At 35.7% G+C, this 15,737-nt stretch overlaps 1 protein-coding gene across 2 annotated transcripts in view; it reads left to right on the top strand.

The window, feature by feature from the left end:
- The window catches only part of LOC107067182 (uncharacterized), a 108,209-nt gene that overhangs the window by 57,401 nt on the left and 35,071 nt on the right, over window positions 1-15,737 (top strand). For both annotated transcript variants that reach the window (XM_015322452.2, XM_015322451.2), the window contains exon 3: window positions 4,628-4,836. In XM_015322452.2, the coding sequence (XP_015177938.1) occupies window positions 4,628-4,836 (209 nt within the window). The remainder of the gene's footprint in view (window positions 1-4,627; window positions 4,837-15,737) is intronic.

Raw genomic sequence — 15,737 nt, 5'->3', positions numbered from 1 at the left:
GGGTCGCGAAGTTAGAATTCACGATGCATTATCCGTCTATGTGATCCTCACTTAGCTCGCCATTGACAAACGTAACAATATGGGCATTTACCATGGAGAAACATAATTGAATAAGGGCAGAGGGGATGCCAAGGGAAGGAAGGCTACAGAGAGTAGCTCTCCCCTCTCTTCCTTTCTTTCTCTCTTCCCTTTATTCCCCCCACGTTCTTCCACGGACCGCTCTTACAGTCCCCTCTTTCAGCCTTAGTTAGGTCCTTTCTAGGCTCGCCTTTTTATTCTCCCCACCACAACGGCCCGTCTTGCCTTCTCAGGGTACCTGAACCCAGGGCCCCAACGCTCTGTTGAGAGGGAGAGAGAGAGATCAGAGTTTGTGTGCGTCTATATATATATATATATGTGTGTTAGTGTGTGTGAAGAGTGTAAGAGAGAGAGATAGAGAGAAAGAGAGGGGCCCAAAGCATCGTCCGACCAGTCAGTTGAGTTCTGACTTTGGTCGGAACTGGTTCGTAACTTCTTCGTTTCTTTCCTTCCTTCTCTTTCTCACAATCTTTGTTCGCGACACTCTTGGATATATCACGAACATAAACTCCTTTTTTTCAAGACACTACAGCATCATCCTTTACTACGTCTCTCTCTCTCTCTGTTCCACATTAGTTACCTAACTCCGTTTATCTTCTTTCCCTTTTAGTGCCTATATTTCACAGCCGTGAAATTCCTGAGGTTCTACGGTTAACGTTAAAGACACCTTCTCTACGGAACGAACGCACGGTGTGTTTCACCTGTCGGTGCGATTATTTCGATATTTTTCTTACTCCTCTTCCCTTCCCCTTCTTTTTCTCATCGTGTTTCTCGTCTAGTTTCTTTTACTTAATTTTTTGTTTTTCTTTCTTTTTTTATTTTTTTTTATTTTTGTGCATCTCTTCCCGAAGAGTACACCACGGATGGGAAGCAACGATAACGACGCGAGTGCCTTTGTTAATACCGTTTCATCGGAATAGTGAAAATCAAATTTAAAGGAAAGGAATGTGCGTTTAATGCGTTTGTTTACTGGTTTGCTTCAATTTGTGTGGATCCACGTTTGAACGAATATAAATACTTATTTTTTGTTGTCTGTGTAATATCATTGGCAAAAGATATCATGGAGGTTCACGCGCATCATTACAGCGCCCTAACTTCGCGGATGAATCAAATCAAGTGTTTTCCAGCAGACAAACTTGTAAGAATTATTATTATTATTATTATTATTATTATTATTATTATTATTATTATTATTATTATTATTATAATTTTAGTTTTAACACATTGCATGCGTATTTCGTCTAGCGACGGCAAAAGAAAACTGATAGTTAAATCGAAACGTTCAACGCTTATTCTTCATTATTGTTTTGAGAAAATTTCACTTTCATTGTAAAATGAAGACAAATTTTCCAATGTTCCCATGCACGCACATGCTGGGGGGTCCGTTAGTTGTAAAAATACAAAAATCCTATTCTTAATTCAAAAAACTTGTCCTAAAACTGTTTCTCAAGGTCTTTCTATATTTCTTTTCTATTGAAAAGTACAAATTCTTTTGGAAAAGTTCGTTTGGGAACAAAGACTCGGCAGGGAAAAAAGGGATGGGGGAAAAAAAAAACATATTTTTGGTGAAAAGTGAAATCGAATAAGAGAAGAAGATCCTTTTCTACGGAACGGAACTTGAGAAAAAGAAAAAGAGAGAGAGAGAGAGAGAGGAGAGACAGAGAGAGAGAGAGAGAGAGTACGTGGTGGTTGAAGGAGAAGGAGGATCGTTTCTATTGGACCTTTTTCCGCACAAATCCTCGTTTTGTTTCGTTAGGCTCGACCGGTTTCAGAGATAAGGCTCTCCCGCGGGCCTCGTGAACGCTCGACAAAACGCTCTCAAGAACGTGCGTCGTCTCTCGCACACAACAAATAATACCTGATATATATATATATATATATATATATATACCTAACACATTGTTGCACAATTAACGTATCTCATTTTTCCTTTAAAAATTCATTAATGCGCGAGATTATAAATAAATAAAAAAAAAAAAGTAAAAAAAAAAATTTTAAAAATTCAATATAAAAGGTGAAAGTCGAAAGTGTAACTCATTTCCGTATAATCGAAAATTTAATTATAATATTCTTATCGGCAATATTGAAATAAGTAAAAGTACGATTAATAAAGTGTCATTTTAATTTATGAATTGATGAAACGTTGTTATAGAGGAGGAAAGACGTTTAATTTTATACTAAATATAAGTAACATATTTAAGAAACTTGTTGGTCCTCTTATCCAACTTTTTATTCTTCCTTCCTTTCTTCCTTCCTTCCTTCCATTTTCTTACTTTCTTTTCTTAAATTCCTTTAAATTCTTAAGCATGGCTAAATTTCGCGCGGTACTATTTCTCTGTACAACAGAGTTCAACGAGGATTGCGTGTAAACTGTATAACTACACAGTATGTGATGAACAATGATATTCTTTACGCGAGTACATTAAAATAAAGTTTTTGATAATTAAATTATAATGTTTCTTAAAGACATAAGATACACAACACATAAATTAACTTTGATAATTTAATATTAATAATAAACAAACAAATGTTTATATAATAATAATAATAAATACAAATTCAATAATTAATAATATAGTTGGTACAAAAATATTGAGCTAGTGAAGTAATAGAATGAGCCAATATAGTGGCGCGTCGTGCTTAAGAATTTAAATGAATAAAATCCTTTTAATTTGTTATTTCAATTGAATTGGTAGAAAGTTGTTATAGTAAACATTTTCATGTTACAATTGTATATAAAATATAAGTAACATATATCGGAAACCTGCTGTTCCAACCTTTTATTCTATCTTCCTTCCTTCCTTCCTTCCTTCCTTTTTCTTATTTTGTCATTCTTTTCTTAAATTCTTTAACTCTCACCGTGCAACGTGCACAGTGCCGCGCACTTTCCTGTCGCGCAGGGCAAAGTTTCCGCAACGGTGCCATGAGATCTTATGTTTATGCAATTGTTCGTAGCTTTACTTAGTAGCGCCTCGTTTCGCCGTCTCGATAAAATCTCAACGACGAAAGAGGCTTAATTAAGTGCGCGGGATGGAACGAGTTACGTACAGGGGACCACTAGTAGAAAGACAAAGATAGAGATATAGAAAATGAGAGAGAGAGAGAGAGAGAGTAAGAGAGTGAGATTGTGCGCTGTTGTGCGCGCGCGCAACCGAGCGCACACAAGAGCGCGTTGTTGTTCATAAGGAAAAGAGAGAAAGAGAGAGAGAAGAAGAAGAAAAGGTTGCATCACGGAAATTGACTTGGTGCTGGCGACAATAGTTTCTCAAGGCGCGTTACTCTCTCGACGACGACGACGACGACGACGACGGTATAAGAGACATTCCAGGCTAATAAATTATTGCTTGAACCAACTTCGTGTGCTGCAAGGACATTTTTTTGTCAGAGGCGGTTGCATTAATGCAAAGAAGGCAGGCAGGCACGCCTTGAACTTTCTCACGTTTTACTTACGAACCCACGCTAGACTTGACCCGCGTGACAAGCTCTCTCTCTCTCTCTCTCTTCTTCACTGTGTGTGTATGTGTATGTATTTGTGCTACCAACGTCATTTTCGTCAAATCGATCTATTATTATACTATTATTCTTTGCATTTCATTACTTATTCATTTAATATTATTCTTACATTGTACTATTATGTGTGCCTTGAATTTAATGTATTCATCTTATAACGAACTTTAGTAAATTTTTTAACAATTTTTCTACTTTACGATAATCGAAAGTGTAATTCAATTTATGTTAATTGATTTTTTTTTTTTTTTTTTTTTTAATATAGGCGATTATAAATAACGTCACTTTTCAATTTGAATAATTTCGTAATATATATATATATATATATATAAGACTTCTTGATATTTCAACGTTGAGATTGTATATTCGGTTAACGAGATGTAATCTCGTTGTTTAATCATGCATTGTGCTCGCTTGCTCGCTCGCTCGCTCGCTCGCTAACGCGCAGGTGCCACACGATGGTTCCAGGTTTGTCGTGCGCACGTTAAAAAAAAGAAAAAAAAATAAAAAGAAAAAATATAGTTGATCAATTTAGAAAGAGGAAAGTAGTATCGTCTTAACCAAAGCGTGCGGAGTACCACTGCGTAGTTGGACACGAGAAGAATGGGAAACCATCCGTTAGCCTTCCTCCTTCCCTCCGTCCGCAGTGGTGCTCATTCAAACGATTCAACGATTCTTCCAAAATTTTCAAAATTTATATACATATATGTGTGTGTCTGTATGCGTAGCTATATATGTATATATAAAGAACGATGCAAATTGAATATTTCGAAAAACTCATTTTTTTTTTGTCCACAACGTAACTTAATTAAAATACTTTGAAACTCGTGTTAACTTGTCTCTTGAAACGAAGGTTGTGCACGTGTAGCAATGAAATTTCGTTTCTTATCGGTAAACTAAACTCCTCCCCTCCTTCTCCTCCTCCTCCTCCTCCTCCTCCTTCTTCACCTTATTAAGAATATCGTTTAACGTTAGTAATTTATGAATTTACATGACTGCACCAAAAGGTAATAAGAAATGTTGTCTTCTTCTTTTTCTGCAGCAAGAAGGCGGTCCAAGTGCACCAACGAGCACTCAGTTATGCGCGGGTTGTGGCGGTCAGATAGTCGAAAGATGGCTGTTACTAGCGATGGATCGCTATTGGCATAATGGCTGTTTGAAGTGCACATATTGTAATGCGACCCTAGCAGAAATCGGCCACTCTTGCTACACCAGAAGCGGCATGATTCTCTGTAAGACCGACTACAGAAGGTAAGTTATACATATTTTATATTTTTATCTGTTTGTTTATTCGATTTTTTCTTTAATACAAACAAAACAAAAAATAAATTAATTAGCACACGGTTGAGAAATAAAAATGTTGCCTTTTATCGATCCCCATGGATCTCATTGAAACTTAGAATACATACGTAAATTTGATTAAATATTACATATGGACAAAGTATTAATTTAATGAACAAAAAAAGACATAACAAATAAAAAGAAAACAATAATAAAATATATTTTTAAAAAAAAAGAATAAAATAAAATAAAACTCGAGGTAATCTATAATATACTGATTGATGATAAGTCGAAACACTTGAGAAATATGTTTAAAAATTGACATTGAACTGAATGTGATTATCTAGAAGCAAACTAAATACGTTAAGGATCATTTTTAAGAAAACAATATCGAATATCGACAGAGTACAGGATATGACGATAAACGTTTGCCGATGAACGATGCAGGGAATGTGCAATGTGCAGTAATAAGATTAAAGATAAAACTTGTGACTCGATATCGTGCTTGTAAGATGAAAAAATGTTTGAATCGAATGAGAGACGAGAAAAAAAGTACAAACAGGGAATAAGAACGAGACAGACAGACAGACAGACAGACAGACAGACAAACAGACAAACAGACAGAGAAAGAAAGAAAAGAAGAAAAAAGGGAAAGAAAAATGACGAGAAATCGTGTGGGTATAGATAATGCGTAGTGTGTTAATTAAGATAAAGTATTAATTACGATAAAAGTCGTGCGACAAGACAAAGATAGTGAAGCTAGGTAATCGAACATAGCGATATTTGAAGAGCGATAAGACAGAAAAGAGAGAGAGAGAGAGAAAGAGAGAAGGTAATACACATCGATATTCGAGAACGATACACGGAAATTAAAGAAAATGGATTATTCCACCAAATCGAAAGTTAACCGATGTCGGTTTGTTGAATCACGAGTTATTTGCTTCTATAGTAATATAACAGCAACAGCAACAGCAACAACGAAAAGCAAAAAAATGGGGGAAACCTTCGCCGATACAACGAGGATATCGGATTTCCGTCAGAAATTGAGAGAAAAAAGAATCGTAAAATGAATTCGAATAATTTTGTAATATATTTTTTGCATCTCCGTTTAACATAAGAAATCAATCGAAAATGGCCGAATAGTAGCAATAATAGTAATAGTAGTAGTAGTAGTACACAACACGTGGTTGTAATGTTGGTCCCGATAATAACGGTAAACCTTAACCGTATCTCAGAGAAATATCTTTTTTGGTGTTTTTTTTTTTTCTAACATTCTAACAAATAGTATCCCGTTTGTGTTCGATAGAAAATTGAAAACGTCCAGAAACTGGCCGGGACGAATGAATATGTACACCTAATCCACGAGGACCGTTCCAAATTTAGAGAGATTCGAGGTCAGAGCGCAATTTAATGAGAAACAGACGTTGAACTTAGTCGGCACACGAAAATAGATTGACACAACCTGTGTCTTTTCTCTCTTTCTATCTTAAGTACATATATTTACCTCTATACTGTATATCTCTTTGTGCGTGTGTGTCCGTCCGGTTGCGTGCCTAGTGCACACGTAAGGTAATGAATACGTCTGATTTTTTATTCGACGACCGTTTCTTTTATACGTATCAACCGATTAAATATTAAATCTCGTCCGATCGATCGAACAGATATGCTACTATGAATTTTGTAAAACAACTCCCGAGTCTCGCACTAACTTTTACGCAATACTTCTTCTTCTTCTTCTTCTTCTTCCGACAATATGATATGTATCGAATCATTTAAATGACTACTGACCCTTTATCTTCTCGTTGATTCGTCGTCATAGTCGTCCTCGTTGTAATTTTCCTTAACGTACATTTGTCTATTCCTCGCATCGAAAGAACTTGAGTATTCAACGTTTTATTTCAATGTTTTCTCTATTATTTTTAAGAGACATTGTGTTGTTGAGATTACAATGAATATATATATATATATATATATATATATATATATATATATATATATATATATATATATACATATACATATATATATATATATATACATATTCGACCATTTATTTGTCTGAATATTCCCGTACGAATAAGCACGAACTGGTGCCAATATGGCGTAATGCAACGTTCCTCGGAAGAACAACCAGTCTCTTGCTTTCTCTCTCTTTCTCTTTCTCTTTCTCTCTCTCTCTTCCCCCTCTCTTTCTCTCTCTCTCTCTCTCTCTCTCTCTTTCTCTGTCTCATACTGCGGCCGCGTCGAGCACACGTGTCACGTCAGCAGACGTATTTACCGTCCCAGGTATTCGTATTTACCGCGGATCAGAATATGGGGACTGTAAAAATGGCCGGTCACATATGTTTCCTTTCAGAATCCAGATGTTGCAACTGCAATTAGTATTTTAAAAACTCTTTTGTTGATTTCGAAGAACGACTACTATAAATATGTGAATTTAAAAGATAGACTAAATCAATATTACTTAATAAGGATGGGAATAAAATTTATATTATGATTCAATTTAATTCTTAGCTTTTTAACAATAAGCATTTCGTTGTGTTTGTCAGGTTTCATTGAAATGAAATTATTTCTCAGTAATATTTGATTACCCTTGTACTTAACTATTCTTAACTAAATAAATAAACTGAGAAATCGAGTCAGAAAATAGATTTCAATAAATAGACATTAGATAGTGTAGTTAGTTAGATAGTAGATAGATTCTTGGTAATTTTAAACATTTCTCAAGTCTACCCAAAATAGTTTGACGACTCTTTCATAAGTTGTTCATATATTCGACCTACTGGTATATACATTCTCAATACGACTCTCGGGCGTCGTGCACGTACTTCCTAATCTGTTGGCATAGTGGAACGATTTGGTCTAACGTAGTATCAATATTTGATCATGGAACATCTCCAGACGTCCATCCAGCTAATGTTCATGGGAACATTGCTTCGATAAATCGAATTTCGAGCTGGTACAATATAATGATTATTCGTAGCTGTACCTTCGAAGGTAGTTGTTCTGAAATCGTGACGGAAATTGCATTGTCTCATTTCAACAAATACATATATATATATATATATATATATATCTTCTCAATTGTTCCTCGAATGATAATGATTTCGATGAATACTCTAAATTCTTCCATGTAAAGTATTATTTATTTAAGATAAAAAGAAAAAGAAAACAGATAATGCATTACAGTTTGAGAATCAATATTTACGAGGAGAGAAGAAGAAAAAAAAAAAAAGAAAAAGATAAAGAGAGAAAACTTCCCCGTTTGCTGTTCAAGAATGGAAAACTTATTTAGATGAAAAACGAAGAGAAACTCCTCCTGGACGATGGATACAAACATACATAAACAGGACGGAGAAAGTCAAACATGTCGCGGAAATTGCTACTCCTTGATGAAAATCAAGATAAAGAGGACACAAAAAATGCAGCATCGAATTCTCGTTGCTCTAAAGACGATGGTAGATAACATCTATGTGTTATGTGGGGTGGTGGTGGTGGTGTACGGTGTTGACGAGGTATCGAAATCAGGCCCTCGTACAGGAATAAGAAGAAGAAGAAGAATACAAAGAAATAAAACAAAGAGAAAAAGAATACTGGCTAGATGGGAATGTGTGTAGTTACGCGCGAGAGGGTGGACGAATAAAGAGAGGCGTGAGAGAAGAAAAAAAAATCCGACAATTTGCAAAAAAAAAAAAAAAGAAAAAAAAAGAAAAAGGGAAGAAAACGGAGAAATAGAGAACAGTCGATCGGTGAAGGGAGAATAAGTAGAAGATAGAGATAGATGGTAAAAGAATGAGATAGAATAAGGGGATGAGAAAGGGAAGAAGCGGAGAAGAAGAAGAAGAAGAAGAGGAGGAGGAGGAGGAGGAGGAGGAGGAGAGAGAAGGTAGAAAACGTGAAGGATGGTAAATGGGGGTGAGGAGAGCGAGAAGGGGGTACAGCGTCGGCGGTTCGTTTCTTTTGGATTCAAGGAATGTTTCAATCAGTTTGATTGAAGGGCTGAGCCACGGCAAGAGGGTAAACTCGATTTACAGGCGTGTAGTAGGGGGTGGCTGCGCCAGGAGTAAAGGGAAGGGTAGACCACCGCGTGCGGAGAGGATGCGCCGTATAGGAAGAGAACGAGAGAGAAATAGAAAGAGAGTGTAAGAGAGAGAGAGAGAGATATCTGGAAGGGGTTGGTGACTGTGTGTGGTGGACCAGGGTGAGGTGCAGGGATGGTACCACAATCACCGAGATGCGTCCAATCATCCCCACCCTCTTCACGTCCACCCCCTCCTGCCGTGCTTCTCGCACGGAGTGAGCCTGAGAGAGCAGCGCCATCGGGTTTCGGATGAAAGAGTGAGTGTGAAGGGAAGAGAGAAAGAGAAAGAGAGAGAGAGAGGGTCGAAGGGATTGACGGTGGATTTCGGAGCGAGGAGAGCGGCCAATCATCGCCCGGCTTTCCGCTGGAGCGACGTCGTCGTTGTGCTGGTTTGGCCTAGATGTGCAATCAGACCGTTTCAGGTTCCTCTCTCTCTCTCTCTCTCTCTCTCTCTCACACTCTCTCACTCACTCTTTCACTCTATTTCTCTATCTGTCTCTGTTACTCTCTCTCTTGGTTACCATACCCTCTAGCATTCTCCCCGTCGCGTCGTCCTCCTTCAGCTTCTGGCCGAATACCAAATTCCAGCAATTTGGTAGGTGGGTACTTTGTTGAATCAACATGATTGGGCTTGACGGAGCGCGGCGACAGGGTGCGTCTCTTCTAACGCTTATATATATATATTTCTCTCTCTTCCTCTCTCTCTCTCTCTCTCTCTCTCTCTCTCTCTCTCTCTCTCTCTCTCTCTTTCCTTCTCATACGCTTTCCTTTCGTAGTTGTGTGTTGTCGTCGTTGTCGTTGTCGTATTCGTAGTGGAAATGTCGTATCTTCTTGCTTACACGCGCGCACAGGGGACACACCAGTAGGAAGACATCGCGAGCGAAGTTCTTCGCACGAATTCCTAACCCTTTAGAATGTAAAGGAAGAAAGAGACATAGAGTAAGGGAGATGGAATGAGAATGGAGGTAGTAGAGTAAAGGATGAAGGAAAGGTATTCCCTGTAATCCCATTAACGGCTAAAGTATTAAAGCAACGTAAATCTTCGCCCACATCGTCAAGTTCGATGAAACACTTAACGTTACAACTAAGAATAACTTCTTTGTTTGGTCGTCTCTCTTTCTCTCTTTTCCTCTCTGACAAATGTTAAGTAACGAATGATCGTAACGATATGTGTTTATCAAACGTAAATCTTAATTCTGATTTTTTTTTTTTTTTTTTTTTTTTTTTTTTTAATTAAAAGTTAGTCGTTATTTACTTAGAACTCAAATTGTGGACTACAAGTTCCAACATACTCGATGATCCAACAGTCAAGTATTTTGCCATAGGTGCAACCAAATAACGATGTCCTCTCGCGTTAATTCGTATCGCATCCGGTAATAATAGTTAAATACATTTGAAAATACAAACATTATATTGCGGTTTGTTTTTTCAATCTTTTTTTCAGAAGAATGAAGGAGAATAGAGGGGGTGGTAATCATAAATCATTTCTGACACTGACAAAACGATAGCCGGTAGAGAAACAAAAAAATGAATGCTTACGAAAGAAGGTGAGATGGACGTTCGTCGTTGTGTAGTATGGGCCGTCGTCCAATAATCGATGTCTCTTTTTTCCTTTTTTTTTTTTTTTTAAATGGACAAAAAATCGTTTTCGCACACTCACGTTCTATGAACGTTGGTTTGATAAAAGGGAAAAGGAAATATCGTGTTATCGTTAAAAATGAGCTTATCAAATTATAGACATTTGTTAGAGATCCGTCAATGATTATATTTTATTTTAATTAAATGCCGTTGTTTGTTATCTATTATAGATTACTCGTGAACTTGATTGAAACAACGTGCCAATGTGTATAATATAAATCGAAATGTATCTATCATACCTTCCTTCTTTTTTTCTTTCTTTTTTCTTTCTTGTATCCTTTTTTTTTACCCTTTTCTACTAAATTCTTTTTGATTTTATCAATTTCATTTCAATCCCACGCTTGTGAATATTTTGCGTACTTTATATAACCGATAGTCAGTGATGCGATTCAAAGCAATCCCAGAAACAAGAAAGAGAGAACTACTACATCGGTAGTCACCGTAGGGCGAATATCGATTCGTCAGCGCTCCATTACTCTTTTCACGACAGATAAGGGTAATTCGTGTCGCTTATCGCACCATCTGATCGCATTCGTTAAATCGTAGTAGCACATGTTACAATTGTACTTGGTAAAACTGCGATTCTTCCTCTCTGTCTGTCTTTCTGTCTGTTTGTCTGTCTGTCTGTTTGTCTGTCTTTCTCTCTCTCTCTCTCTTTCTCTCTCTCCCCGTCTTTGCATCTTCATTTTTCTACGTAATGCAACTTTATATCGCATCTAAATATCTTCTACGTTGATCTTGTCCATTTCCCAGTCTCGCGAAACGTACGTTAGGAAGATTTCAAGCAGATGTTATATGACAGTTAGTCAATAAACTATATAAATGTTTAACTATTATCTATAATTTTTGATTGTACGATTAGTTTATTGTTTCATCGTTAAAAGATAGTAGATTAGAAATAAAACAATTTGAAGTAATTACTACGATTAATCATAATACACTTTATTGTTATATAATAAAATATTATATTTAATGTTAAAGTACAGAAACTTATGATCGAATCTATCTTGATTTTTTTCTTCTTTTTTTTTTTATTATTATTGTTGTTGTTGTTGTTTTATTTTGTACTTCTTTAGTAAGTTAAAATATAACCTGGTTTAGTTTTTGAAATCATCAGTAATTAGAAATGATTAAGTAACTAACTTTCATGCTCGTTAAATTTCAATTAAATTCTTTCATCGTACCATTTACTGGATCAATTTGATAAATCATCATGTTCAAACTACCTTATTGATCAAACCTTTCGATTCTATTCGATTTAACGGACCTCTTAATATCACCTTTCATTTTCTTCACCAATCATTAATTCCTCGTTAGTGATCATGAAATACGACATATAATAAGTCTTCATATTTATTTCATATATTCTTATAAAAAAAGAAAAAAAAAACTTAATGAAGTCTTGTATTATAAGAAAACAACAAAAAAAAAAAAAATTCTCTCCGTTTAACGTATAATAGTAATACCACTAAATTATATTTCCAATAAAATGGTGCTACAAATTCTAACAACATTTTTCTTCACTTTATCCCTTATACAAACTAAAAAAAGAAATACTAATATAAGTAACCATATTCGAGTTCAAAATGAAACAATATTATATGAGAGAGAGAGAGAGAGAGAAAGAGAGAGAAAAAGAAACTGTGACGGGCGAATGATCAGATCCAATGCTACTTTTCGCGCCCTTATTAAGAAAAATATTTACAACGAGAGAACATAATAGAAGTTTAGCACGCGATGATGAAGCGAGAAGAGTTTTCCGCGTTCACAGTGGCCCAAGTGAACGACGACGGATCGATGTGGTAATAGTGCCTTATCACGAGCCTCGTGACAAGCCGTGTACAAAAGAAGACGAAGAAAAAGTTAAAGCGATAGCGACACAAGAGAGAAAGAAAAAAAAAAAGAAAGAGAAAGAGAAAGAAAGAGACATAGACTTGATATTTTCAGGACTCGATTCCAACCCGCATCGCGTTCATGTTGAGGTGGTAGAGCCAAGTGAAATAGAGAGAAACATAGAGAAAGAGAGAGAGAGAGAAAGAAAGAGGCGAGAGAGGGTGGACACGTACGCCACTGGTAGATGGTAGGTCGTCAAAGAAGGGCCAGGAGGGTCGAAGGGAAGGGGTGCCGAGAGAGCGATAAGGGGTTCATTAGAGGCAGTTTATTACTGCCTTTGAAGTCTCTCGCGTGTTGCTGTTAAGTCGCTCGATATCTCGTAATATCTCGCTCTAATCTCGCGAGGAGAAGTTAATTGCTGCTTCCACCCGTTCCTCATCGTCCCCGCTCCCACCCCCAACCCCACTCTCACTCCCACCTTTGCCAATACCACCGGCAACGGCAACGGCACCACACCACCTTCTCACCTCTAACCTATCTTCCATATCTGCCCTTACCACCCTCACCCACTCACTTATTACAACCATCACCCTTTTTCTCTTGGTCATTAAAGAGTCCATAGGAGGGAGGAGGTACTGCTGGCCGCTTTTGCACGTGTCGTTCTCACAATTAGACGCTTAATTCAGGTCACTATCGTTAGATGGATGTGGGTAGATGATGATAATGATTGGGGGGTTGAATTGTGGTGCTAGTGGTCGTGGTAGTGGTACCTCTATCACTAGGTCTAAAGAATCAAATTTTCAGTCTTGATCTTTTTCACCTTCGACGGAACTGCCTGCCTGCCTGCCTACCCGCTCGCACGTCCAGCTACTTCCGTTGCTAAAATTTTCTACCCTTGGTCAGCACGTTCAACATCCCTTTTTCTACTTTGTAATTTTTCAGAGAGATATACATAACTACGTTTATATATATATATATATATATAAATGTGTGTGTGTGTGTGTGTCCTAGGTTTTTCTATCTGTGTGTGTATGTGTATGTATCGCTGGTTTCGCTGTCGGCTTCTAATTATTGTAATTCTACTATGTAATGAAGGAAAAGTTCGTCGAGTTTGCGCTTTTTTGTGATAACCAACTCGTGCATTAACGAGAGAGAAAACTCGTAAAGAAAGAAGGGTGGGGACGTATAGCCATATTATATAGTTTAAACATTATCACGGAAAACGTTAATTAACGTCTTAATTGAAATTTTTAATATTTTATGAAAAACAATTATAAAATATTGAATAATATTTCGTTTAAATCGTTAGAATAATCAAACACAGAGCATTGTGTGTTGAGTTATTTAATTTATTCAAATATAAATTAGATCGCGTCGGGATACAATTTTCAAGATAGTTATGTTCCATATTCTTGACCCATTAATTACTCTTTTCGATTTGAAATATAATAATAATAATAATAATATTAAATTAATAGTAATATCTATGACTAATAGTAATAATCATATGACAAATAATAATATTCCACGGTGAGGAGGGGGGGGGCCGCGGAATTGATTTATCGTTTACGTAGAAACCAAATTTATTTTCATTTTCGTTTTTGATCGTATCATTTATTTATTTCCAATTATATAGAATAATAAAAGGAAATCAGGAGAAAATCTATCTATCTCTACGTTTTGTGTTAACATTTTACTCGAATGATTCATATTTTTCGGAAATATCAATATTAATCTCATTGATATATACCAATATTCATATTCATTGTTTTAATTTAAACGATTCTAATGTTTCAACATTTATTGCAAATAATTCGTGTTTTCTAATCGCGTTTATTTCATTGATACTAAAAAAAAAAAAAAGAAAAAACTTTAAATTAAAAGCAAGATCAAAAATAAATAATAAAACATTAATAGATTTTCAATTGCTATTTACGATCCGTTTGATTTTTGATCGCAAATTAGAAATGTCGTTTATCTTTGCTCTCTGACTTTTTTCTTGAAAAAAAAACAAATATATATATATATATATATATATATATATATATATATATATATGAATATATACATATATACACCGTGTCCTTCTAGCAAGAAATCTTCAATCGGTGTGAAAGAAAATATATAATATTGTACATAATATACATAACGGATATATAATTTATTCTTTAGTTTGGTGCATTTGAAAAATGAATTCATTGATTCTTTGACATTATATTACATACAACAAGCACACATACGGTATTTATTATTTTTTTCAATATATCCCTTAGAGTTATAATCATTTTTCAAGCAATGTAATAGAGTTTTCTCTATTACAATATTTAGCAAAAGGTTGGTTCGTCATGTTGAGAATGCTAACGGCTTTCGTTGACCCCATAGATATTTAACAACGACACGTTGAAAACGATTTGTGATGCTCGTCGACAGAAAGACACGCCTAGAAGTAAGTACTATACCACCTCGCAGTCTTTGAATCTTCCTCTCTCTCTCTCTCTCTCTCTCTCTCTCTTTCTCTCACTCACTAACTCACTCGCTATTTCTTTATTTTTCTTTCTTGGCTCATAGCTTTGGGTGTCTCAAGGAAAAGGATATGTGTCACGTTTGTCATAGCGAGGATATTTATGTCGACAGTTCTTGACGACAGATATTCCCCTTTGAAGTTAATAATAAACCATGAAACCGTGTGATCAAATACGTTCTTAAATAATATTAGACTGTAACAATTAATTCGGTGTCTTGATATTAAATTCATCCCATCTAGAAAACTATATACATATGTTACTTTTTTGTAACTGTATTATGAAGTATGTCAGATGTATGATTAATTTATGCACAAATATTAAATACGTTCATTTGAAAAGATAACAAATTAATTGACAAGTCAAAATAATTTCATTTGTCTCGCAGTTTTACATACAAATTCTAACTAATGTTCCTCTATTAAGCTATAACAAAAAAAAAAAAGAGAAAATAGGAATACAATCTTCGGAAGCACGCTTAATAATCATTATAGAATTGTAAGAAAACGTCCTAGTCGATATTATATTGTCTCCATTTTCTTGGCAAATCTCTCTTAGACGCTCTCAAATAACATTTCGTATAATTAAACTACGAACTAAAGTTAAGCGCCACTATCCCATCATCGGAAACGGAACTTTGAGTGACGTTGGTTAATAACTGCATTAAAGTTAAAATCGTAAGACGTTGAGAAATAGAAAGAGATAGATGAATGGTAACAGAAAGTGGTAGTGAGAGAAAGAGAGAAAGAAAAAGAGAGAGAGAGAGAGAGAAAGAAAGAAAGAGATAGAGAGACATA

The sequence above is a fragment of the Polistes dominula genome, unplaced genomic scaffold, assembly GCF_049000335.1.
Source record: "Polistes dominula isolate Pdom_NZ unplaced genomic scaffold, Pdom_raw_medaka contig_16, whole genome shotgun sequence".
Lineage (NCBI taxonomy): Eukaryota > Metazoa > Arthropoda > Insecta > Hymenoptera > Vespidae > Polistes > Polistes dominula.
The sequence above is the reverse complement of the archived record's forward strand: the minus strand, read 5'-3'. Positions and strand labels throughout refer to the sequence as shown.